The following is an 11,165-nucleotide window of genomic DNA, read 5'->3' as shown; positions in this document are numbered from 1 at the left end:
GAGAGAGAGAGAGAGAGAGAGAGGGAGGGAGAGGGAGAGAAGAGACGGAGAGGGAGAGGGAGAGGGAGAGAATGAATAAAATGTAAAATGAGAGAAAGGAAATGTTAGTTTCAGTCACATGTGTCTGATAAACAGACAGATGGAGGGAGAAGGTGGAGGACAGAAACTCACTCAAATTGTGGTTGTCTTTCTTCTGCCTCTCTTTAGCCATCACCCTGGTGTCGTGTTCTGCCACGCAAACACAGAAACACAGCGATAAGAAACCCACACATCAACTTGAAACACACACACACACACACTGAATGGGTGGTTTTCTCTCAGGGGTCAGTCAGAGTGTGTCTCTGTCCTCGACCTTGCGGAGCCTGCCAGGGCCCAGCCCCTCTGTGATACGTTGTGAAAGGCTGTGTGTCGTCAGAAGCCAGTCAGCACGCAATTAAGTCAGCTTAACAATTTGCTGATGCTCCCGCAGGGTTGCCGAACGCCCGGGCTTCCATATTCACGTTCACATTCTTCAAATTACATAATTGGGACCAGAGATTGGATTTCTCAATTTGTCTCTGTTGATTTAATAATGTCAGTTAAACTCTGTGTAACTGCCCTATTGTCCCACTGCACATTCATATGAAAAAGATGGTTCATTTTCGTATTTTATCGTTGGAGTGAAGAGTTCTTGAGGCATCCTTTCTATTTCCTAAAGTAGTTAGCTTTACTTGATGCGTGACATTCATAAGAAATGTCTCACAGAGGCTTTTGTGATTGTTCTTCCCCATAAAAGAGCACAGGCTGTTGAGAGTAAGGAACAGAGCCGTCGACAGTTGGCCACACTGGTGATACAGTCCTCAACAAAGCATTTTTAAGCGAGAAAATCGATTTACATACTTTAAAGTGAATATTTGTCTGCTTTTCTATAGCATTGCTCTTAATTAGATTTGATATACTAGATTGGGAAACTGACAGGCACTTACAGGCCATGCGAGCTGGCCTTGACTAATCAATAGACAGTACATTAACTATAAATGTATACCAACAGGGCTAAAGATTAAATCTTCACACATTAGCAGCCAATGAAAGCATTACTGACAGGTATGACTGAGACGGATGAATCAAGAATTTTCTGGAAAGAAGAACCAAATCAAGACCGGCATCCCAGTCAGTTGTGAACTATGTACTGTGTCCTACTAGACATACTATCGTGGGAGGGTTGGAGTAAATGTAGATTATGTGGCTGGTTTTCTATGACCTACTACAGTATATTCAAACTATAAATTGGTAATGTGATCATGTTTTTATTTGTTTTGAAGTCATCAGCGCTATGCTGTGTGTGGTCATACCTGTGACCTCCTGTTTAACTGTGAGCTTTGTGGAGCATGAGGTGGGTGTCATTCCGCCATATGGGGCATTCATACCTGGTTCACCCCCATAGAGGTCCAGCATGCTGCCACTGAGGGATACCTGTGAGGAGAGGAGAGGAGAGGAGGGGATGAGAGGAGGGAGGAGGAGAGGAGAAGAGGGGAGGGGATGAGAGGAGGGAGGAGGAGAGGAGAAGAGGGGAGGGGAGGAGAGGAGGGAGGAGGAGAGGAGAGAGGCTAAATGTAAAAAAAAACACAGTACAGCTTGCTCACACTCAAACCAGGGTCACACATTGTTCAAACTCCTGTGAGAGGGCATCCCTGGTGTGTGCTACCTTGCCATAAAGCTTTGTCAAAAACAGTCTTCACTAATCCATGTGGGGGAAATGGGTAATTGTTATTGTGTAAAGGAGTCCTGATCAGGTGATGTGAAACATCAGGAGGTGCTATTGGAGGCTCCTGGGGAATAGAGGAAGTAAAGGGGGGGGAGGGGGGGCAACCAACCACAGGCAACCAATCCAGCCCCAGGGCATGGTTTTGTCAGATTTAACAGGACAGTCCTTTCGGAATCCACGAAACATAAATTAGAATTGACATTTTACAAGCGCTCCAGGGCTACGGCCTGACCCTGAGCCCCTCTGCACCACCATCATCATTATCAGGACCTTTGCATACGAAAGACCCCCAAACACAGGGACCATCTGTGTTCAAAATAGCACCCCGCTGTCTCGGAGCTGACCCCCTCCAGAAACACAGAGACAAACTGTTTTCCTGCCCAGCTTGTCATTTCTGGGAAAACATGCATACATCCAGAGATAACTGTGCTTTCTGTGACTGTGGAGGAATGTGGAGATAAGGCTGAATGACACATACAGACCAGATTAGACACACGCACGGTTCTGGGAAAGCACTACAAAAAACACCTCGCTGTTTCAGAGCGGAGGGGAAGCCGATCTTAACTAGTGTGTCTGTGTGAAATCCTGCTCCTAGAGTGTAGAAATGGATAAGAAAATAAGTGTGCGTGTGTGTGTGTGTGTGTGCCACAGGCCTAAATCCAAACTGCATCTATTACAATATTTGCAGATGCTCTGTGTGCTCAGTGTGCAGCTCTCTCTCATTATCTCAACGAGGAGGGACTGGGAGGAAAAAAATAAAAATGTGCTTATCAAAATGAAAGATTGCGACAGTCCCCTGACTGCTATGGCGCTCCTAATCACTCCGATCTGTTCCCATCTGTGTTCTGGGATATGTTGACACGGCAAAACGACAGCGTGCATCCTACTGTATGACTAATTAGAATGAATTGATCCATTTAAGCATGGTATCATCTCTGAACATGCCCACAGGGACGGGGATATTAGCCCAATCCAATGCCTCACTGACTCCTCTCTAAATCTCTCTCTCTAAATCTCTCTCCCTCTCTCCTGTAGTTCTCTCATCTTCACTGTCGATCACCCCATCTCTCCCCTCCCCTCCACAACCTTGTGTCTGCCTGTCTTTCTGTCTCTCCTGACTCCCTCCTGTCTCCCTCCCTCTGCCTGTCTTTCTGTCTCTCCTGACTCCCTCCTGTCTCCCTCCCTCTGCCTGTCTTTCTCTCTCCTGACTCCCTCCTGTCTCCCTCCCTCCCTCTCCCTGTCTTTCTCTCTCACACTTCACAATGGTGCTGTTTGACCAGACTCTCTCTTAGTTTCATGCATGCCTCTCTGGCTAGCTCAGGTGCGGTAATAAGCTTGTCACAATCAATTCGTTATGTGTCCAGCTCACAGTTACAGAATTCCAGCCAGGCCGTAAATCACACAGGAGGTATTTGTTTCCAGTCGCCTTCTTTACGTTCTTGTGTTCGGAGATGTCGCTTTTGCTACTGAATAAGTTGTTTTCTTGCATGGTGGATAGACTATCTATCTATCGATCGCTTTTGGCCTCAGCCACATTTTACATTTTATTCATTCTCTCCCTCTCCCTCTTTCTCTCCCTCTTCCTCCCTCCCTCCCTCCCTCCCTCACTCTCTCACTCTCTCTCTCTCTCTCTCTCTCTCTGTCTTTCCCCCTTTCTCTGGCTTTCAGCAGTAAGCAGAGGAAAACAGAGGATTAGTGTAAACACTAATTAGCACTCTATTCTCACACTGTCGTCGATAGTTGGCCAGCCACAATGTTTAATGACATCACTGGACTGCCTAATCTGTATTGTTAGAAAGGTTGAGAAATGTAAGAAATGTGGATAAGCCCCAACCCTGGAGAAATGAACTTTGACTCATCTCTGGACTTAATCTGACCCCCAGACAAAGACTCTGATTTCTTTCCCAAGCAAGTCAAGTCTGAACCTCAGAAGTTCCCTTTTTTTTTCTTTGAGAGAAAATAAAAAAACGTGTAAGTAATTAAGCAACTTCAAAGACTTCAAATCTTCTCTCCACTTGTCAGTCCCTTAGGAGTCAACAAGATGAGAGACTAGACTCTCATTTCAGCAAACATCAAGAGATCACACACTCATCACGGTACGGTAAACTTTCTAGATGTTTTCATTGACTACTTTTGTCAGTTGGAAGTGTATTAGGGTGACATACTTACATTGTTTTGCATCATGATGTTAGATTCCATACAATCCAAGCCCCCATCATTGAACCCGGACTCAAGACTTATAAGGTCATCAATAACTTCATCCATTGGAAACTAAGGAAAAAACATTATCAAAGTTTGCCCTCGGACTGGAGTCATTTTGAAACATCTCTTTTTGTCATCCATCCTAGATGTTTTATTACAAGCCAATAGACGGAGGGAGGGACAGGGGGCTGTCTAAGAGAGATACTGATTGGATGACAGACGTCTGAGAGAGGATTCTGATTGGATGACAGACATTGTCCGCACCACCACCACGATGGAGGTGAGGAGAACCTCTGCTATCACACCAGCACCAAGCCTCAGAGGAAGGCTTCGCATAAGGGTCAACAGGAATGTCTGAAGTTATCAGTAAATCTGAGAAGAGAGAAAGGTGTTGGGGGTGGGAAGGGTGTCGACGCTAACAGTTGGGGTACAGATTCATACAGATCCAAGTGATCCGCTTACATAACATCGTACATTTTGACTCGTTCGTATGTCTTGACTCGTTCGTAGACTATCACATGAGATGTCCTCGCTTCAGGACTAGACAAAACAGTAGCTCACTCGGATCCCCCTGCAGGGAAGACAGCGAACATAGCTGCACCCACCTCACTGTCGTGGCTGGCTGCCAGGGTGAGCAGGGTGACAGGACTGTTGGGGCTCCCATCGCTGACGGAGGGCATGTGTCCGTTCCTCATGACGGGCACTGCTCCCAGGGGCTGCCCAGGGGCGTGGGGGTGTCCTGGGGCGGTGTGGCCCTGGCCTTGGCCCCCAGCCAGCTTGGAACCCAACGTCAGGTACTGCTTGACCTGCTGGCTCTGGCTCTGGTGCAAGTGGAACTTGGAGTTCTCCAGGTGAGTCTGGACCTGTTCCGCACAGAGTCAGGGCTAAGTTAGGCAGTCGGAAGAATTCAGAACATAGACCCAGGAGCTGTCGGGCTGGAGATCTGGGTTTCCGTCGCGCTTGATCTCAGGTGAGTCAATCAATCAGTCCAAATTAAGCAACTCATGGGAGTGAAATCTCCATCACAATGCAGACACACAAAGCAAAACTACACGTCAAAGGTAATGGGACTTCTCTGAAAGGGTTTAAAGCTTGATAAATGCTGATCAAAGAGCGTAGGAGTTCACAACTGTTTTTAAGTCTTGTAATGCTGAGCACAGCCACTGAGTAAGTGCAGACGGAAAGCAATGATTGTGAATGTTATCTTTTTATAGTTGTTATCTTATCTGGTTATTCTCAGCAGCAGGATGAATCCTCTGCTTATACAAATCATGGATTAGGTATGTCAAGTTCCACTCACACGTGATAAAACCAACTGCTGAACATGCCTGACAGTTGGAGTCCTAGTCGGCATGTCCCGATAGGACTTCCTGTTTCTCAACCGCACATATCTCACATACACTAACCAAGCGACAGAAACACACATCAACAAAAAACACTGCAATAATTCATCCTCAGTGTGGAATACGTTTTCCACAAGGTGAAGAAAAAAAAAACGTGTAACAAAGACTGTAGAGAAAGTCTAGTTTAAAGAAAAGAAGTCCTTACATTGGAAACTCTGGCTGTGTCCCGCATGGTGTAGTAGCTGCAGTCATTTAGATGTGGCATTCTCAGAGAGAGTAGACCTATGACCGGGTTGGGTGCTGGATCTGGTTGTGGTGTTGATGCAGCAAACCGACCTTAAATAGTAAGGATCCCAAGTAGTGATGTCTATCCTGGTGATGTGGTGTGCTCAGTGTGTCCTCCCCTAACTCCCAGCACACTCTTTATATACTCTGGTCCTAGACGAGCTCATCTGGCCCAGCGGACGGCTAGCCTTTTATGTTACGTAGCGTGGTAATCACTTCAAACAGTGACCCATCAAATCACCCCAGGTCCTATCACAACAGGACAGCAGTTTAGGCCCCATATCCCTAATTCATTGGGACCCACCCCCACCTCTGTCTTTCAATGGCCAATCGGGTTCCTCTTCTCTTCTGGAGTTCTAGAACAACAGGCTCTTGTTCACCAAAGGCTTTTTTTTTTTTCTTTTTTTTTTTTACACATCCCGTCGGCCATTTTGTTTCCACAGACCCCTGTTCTCATTCATTGACTATAATGTCAATTACCAAACAATTCACATGAGCTATTCTGGGATGGCGTTTGGAGTTAAATATAAAGTCTTCAGCTAAATTTGGAAGGGAACCTACAGACAGATAATGTTAACTGCGATTGCACGGGTCACAAAGACAATCCTTGTTTTACTTTGGTCAATGAGTTTATGAAGAATTTACAACTATTTTTGGGGGCTATTGTTGTTATATATATATTCCCAGTTTACTGCTCTTTGTGATCGCTATTTCAGTAGCAATCTAATTGTGGTGTTACAATATAAAATACATTTATGTCAACCACATATCATTTATCATAGTTTCACATGAACCACCCGACCTTGCTGATCCATGTCCCGTTCTAATGAATGGCCTCGCCTGATCAATAAGATCAGGAGGTTTCCAAGATTGGCCTCTTGACCACTGGAGTAATTCCTGTTATCAGGCTCCATGCAACATTACAACAGTGAAGACAAAGATCCTCGTGTGTTGAAAAGACTTTCAGGCTGACCATTAAAACCTCTCCTATTCACCTTGTTAAAAAATCTTCCATCTTTAATGACTCACTGAAACACAAATGAAAATGTGAAGTCTGCATTAGCACAGAAAACACGTTATTAAGTGTGGAATAAGGTTCCTAAGAGCCAGGAGCATCAGAACCGCATTTGTCCCCAGACACTGTTTCTGTCACGTAAGATTTCTCCACATAGCTCAAAACATCCACAATGCTGGACCTGTCGTGTAGACAGACAGACAGACAGACATCTCAGGCCCGCTCAGGGCCAAATAACACATCTGTTACTTAATCAACATTTTTTCCACTGAGGACGATAGGAATGCCGGGATACCACACTACGGGCTGTTGTGCGACATGCTGAACATTGTCCTGGTTTTACTTTCTCTCACTCGGTACTGTATACGCCGGAGATACGCTGCTAAACGAGTTAGAGGAGCTAATGTGGTTACCAAGAGTAATGGTTCTTTAGTCAGTCAGGCATACTTGACAATGAAAGCTTGTGTGTATGCCTGTCTGTGTGTGTATGTGTGCATATGTGTGTGTCTGTGTTTCTGTGTGTGTGTCTGTGTTTCTGTGTGGGTGTGTCTGTGTTTCCGTGTGTGTATGTGTGTGTCTGTGTGTGTATGTGTGTGTCTGTGTTTCCGTGGGGGTGTCTGTGTGTGTGTGTGTGTGTGTGCGTGTGTGTGTGTGTGTGTGTGTGTGTGTGTGTGTGTGTGTGTGTGTGTGTGAGAGAGAGAGAGAAACACACAGCGGTTCACAAGCAACAGCGGGCAAAGAAAGCTGATCTGTATCGCTGACATCTAAACTCTGGTGTTGTACAGCAAATGTCTGTGACAAGCCAAAGGTCGAAGCCCCTTGGTGATTATAGCTGTTCAGATAGAGTCAAAAGGCCTCTCACATAAAGATATACACAGTATTATACTACAATCTGTTTTGCAAATACAGTAGTCTGCCTGTATTTTTTTTTCATGTTCGAAAATATTCCCATCAAGCAGTTGAGTTCAAGCTGAATGTGCTTGAGTGTGTGAAGCTGATCCTGCCGTAGGAGCAGATCCAGTACTGAGATGAATGTACAGATCTCCTCTATGCCAGTGATTGAATCAGAACATAAATTTGTTGTGTAGTTTGTTTTGCTAATCCCCATCTCTGCGTGGAGGGAAGTGGGCAGATTTGATCCCTATTAGTGAAGCAGCTGTGCTTCTCTAACTTCGTTTAACTCCTTTGAGGGATTGGACCGTGGAATGTCCTACACACACACACACACACACACACACACACACACATACACACACACACACACACACACACACACAGTCTCATGTACATACACTGATGTACAAACACACACCCATCAAGCAACAAGCCAATAAGATCTTGGGGAGTCAGGTGGCTGAGCGGTTAGGGAATCGGGCTAGTAATCAGAAGGTTGCTGGTTTGATTCCCGGCCGTTCTAAATGACGTTGTGTCCTTGGGCAAGGCACTTCACCCAACTTGCCTCGAGGGAATGTCCCTGTACTTACTGTAAGTCGCTCTGGATAAGAGCTACTCTGCTAAATGACTAAATGTAAAATGTAAATGTAATCTCTGGAGTTACCTGGACGTTGTCTTTTCACAGCTTCATACTTTGTGACAGGGCCCGTACACAACATGTATCATGGTGATTAGGAAGCTTCTTATCTGGTTAAACCTGACATGAAGACAATAAAAATGTACGAGAAGATTCACGAATCTTATGATGTTGCTCTGCATGGCAACCCCCTTCAAAAAACATGTTACTGTTTTCTTACCGTTGACTTTAGAGGTCAACCATCAATGGCTATGGATATTAGGATTTGAAGTTCAAAAACATATAAATCAAAGAATATATTCACCGAAAGCATTCCTTGTTGATTTCCTAAATTAAAGAGGTCTTAGAGAGTTTGGCCCCGGTGGAACTCATTTACCTCTGCAGATGAAGTCAGAAAACCTTCTCTCAAGTCACAGAGAACTCATTCAGCATGAGAGGAGAGGAGAGAGGAGAGGAGAAGAGAGAGGAGGAGTCCATCTCAGGTGGCAGGCCTCCACAGGCTCAGCTGTTCCTGTAACTACTTTCACTCTTGCCCAAGTTCTCCTTTCACTTCAGAAAAAAATCACAGTTATGAAACATCGGGTTTAGATTACTCCAAAAACGCCTTAGTCAATTCAGGACAAACCCTGTGTGATTTCACTTCTGCGCAGGTTGTTAGTCAGGGTTGTTGTCGTTAAGAAACGACCGCGCTGAGATGGGGGATTTACATTTACATTTAGTCATTTTAGCAGACGCTCTTATCCAGAGCGACTTACAGTAAGTACAGGGACATTCCCCCGAGGCAAGTAGGGTGAAGTGTCTTGCCCAAGGACACAGCGACAGTTTGCATGACCGGGAATCGAACTGGCAACCTTCGGATTACTAGCCCGATTCCCGGGATTTGGTTTGCAGCAAAAAAAAGTGAAAGATGAAACTTTCTCAGGCCTGGTTGTTCCTGATGGGCTGATAGTTACTGAAATTTGCTGAGGCAGCTAAGCGGTGAATGAGTGTAACCACATGCTCTAGATAGAGAGGCTGAGCGATGAGATGTGTCAATGATAACTGGGATTCACAAAATCTTCATTCCATCGTCTGGGAGGGCTGCCCTACTTTAACATGCCTGTTGTAAAGCAGAACACACGCAGGGCACATGCATGTAAGGCACACGCACGCACGCACACACACACACACACACACACACACACGCACACACGTAAATGTACTAGCACATGTTGGCCCTGGCACCCAACAACAAACTCATGCTCTATCAACAACTTCTAAATGCATTCTAGTTACTCTTGAACTGCACAAAACCTCCAAAATCTGTCCCCTTACCCTCCTTCTCGCACTTTGTATCTCCCTCTCTCCATTTCTCTCTCTCTCCCACCCTCCATTTCCCCCTCACCCATGTCAAGCCCTCGTCAGAGCAGCAGCAGACCTACCGGTAGGATCTGGATCTCTGTGAGCTGCAGCTGCACCACCTTGACCACACAGCACCGAGTCATGGCTCCGCCAGAGACGCTCTCCACAGAAGCCCGGCACCAGCGAGGAATGAACCAGGTTTCCCAGAGACAGACGGGCGGAGAGAGGAGTGCGGAGGACAGGAAAGGACAGGAAAGGACAGGACAGGAGAGGAGAGAGGTGTTGCACAGACAAGCACTTCCCTGGCTTTGGTGTAGGCTCAGTTAGTGGAGGAAGACATGACACATCAGCTTTTCTGGAGCTAGGCCGTTTCCTTTAAGTGTGTGATTCTGTGTGTGTGTGTGTGTGTGTGTGTGTTGGTCAGAGGAAGGCCTGACAGTGGCAGAAACACAGATGGCAGGGGGTTGGGTTTGGGGGCAGGGGGAGCAGTTGTGTGTTCCTGTCTTTACGGCTTGCCACACTTTCCTGCTTGCTCTCCCTCTCACCCTGCTCAGCACATTCCCCCAGGTTATCTCAATGACACTCACTTCCACTGCAACGACTTTCCTGCACACACACACACACACACACGCACACACATAAACACATGCAAATATAAACACACACATACACACACACTTACACATACACACAATCTATCCTCTCTCTCTCTTCTCTCTCTTCCCTCTCTCTCCGTCCCCCCTCTCTCTCTCCCTGTGTCTACATCACACACAAATCTGTTTTGAAGCGTAGCAGACTCAGGGATCAGCAGGTCAGTGTTCTGGTGCCAGTAAACCCAGTCAGGTAACTCGGAGCTCTCCGTGCTAACCAGGACCTTGCTCTCAGAAAGCCTCGGGTCAGCAGACTGGAAATGGGCCAGACCTCTACAACCTCTGACCCGTCCAGCGTTAGAACAGTGAAATCACAACAATCAGCTAAATCTCAAGCCAACTGACAGTAAACCTGAGAGGAAAATGGAAATGTTTTGAGGAAGAGTCTCGTAAAAAACAGTTTTCAATGCACATCAGTGACGGTAAATGATATTGTATGATGACACTGCAAGCACACAGGGAAATACAGGAGAGGATACCAGTCTCATAAGACACGCTGACTTATGATAAACAGTCCAAACTCCATGCAGGGGCACAGTGCTGGCTAGTTCTCGGTACCCTGGTCTAATGCCACTCGGATAGATACTTACAATGAGTTAGGGCCTATTATCTTTGGACACGCTTAAGTAAAAGTATCAGAGCTAAATTTAAGGACGGCGAACGCAATAAAACAAATCGCATTATAATGATTCAATTTCAAATGCAGCATCTGTCTTTTTTTGTTGCCATGCGTCCCAAAACGTTCAGTTAAACTGACGACTAGACGTGTCAACGTGACACAGAATGTTGTCACATTACAGGAAGTTTATCCTCAACACTCTGGTCCCTGCCTGGTCTGCAGAGCTCTTTATTGCATTATTGTAGGAAATGAGGAGACTGAGATCATTAGATAGGCTGTCTGGAACGGAACTAAGACAGAATGACAGATTTGACCGTCACACTAAATCAGCAGATAGAACTGGCATCGCTGAGACTTGCTGGTCTTTTTATTTATTTCTTTTTTTGGGTGCCTGAATAACTTTCACTTAGCTGTGGAAAGTTGTGGAATAGATTG

The 11,165-nt window shown here is 45.8% G+C and overlaps 1 protein-coding gene across 1 annotated transcript in view; it reads right to left on the bottom strand.

Moving 5' to 3' along the window:
* LOC134038042 (transcription factor EC-like) overlaps positions 1-9,750 on the bottom strand; it is a 12,605-nt gene extending 2,855 nt beyond the window's left edge. The window contains exons 1-5 of the mRNA XM_062483637.1: positions 9,542-9,750; positions 4,552-4,809; positions 3,914-4,015; positions 1,407-1,452; positions 172-228 (exon numbers count right to left, since the gene is read on the bottom strand). Of these exons, the coding sequence (XP_062339621.1) occupies positions 172-228; positions 1,407-1,452; positions 3,914-4,015; positions 4,552-4,809; positions 9,542-9,604 (526 nt within the window). The 5' untranslated portion in view covers positions 9,605-9,750. The remainder of the gene's footprint in view (positions 1-171; positions 229-1,406; positions 1,453-3,913; positions 4,016-4,551; positions 4,810-9,541) is intronic.
* Between the last annotated feature and the right edge of the window lie 1,415 nt (positions 9,751-11,165).

The sequence above is a fragment of the Osmerus eperlanus genome, chromosome 17 (genome assembly GCF_963692335.1).
Source record: "Osmerus eperlanus chromosome 17, fOsmEpe2.1, whole genome shotgun sequence".
Lineage (NCBI taxonomy): Eukaryota > Metazoa > Chordata > Actinopteri > Osmeriformes > Osmeridae > Osmerus > Osmerus eperlanus.
Note: the sequence above shows the minus strand (reverse complement) of the source record. Positions and strands in the feature narration are given on the sequence as shown.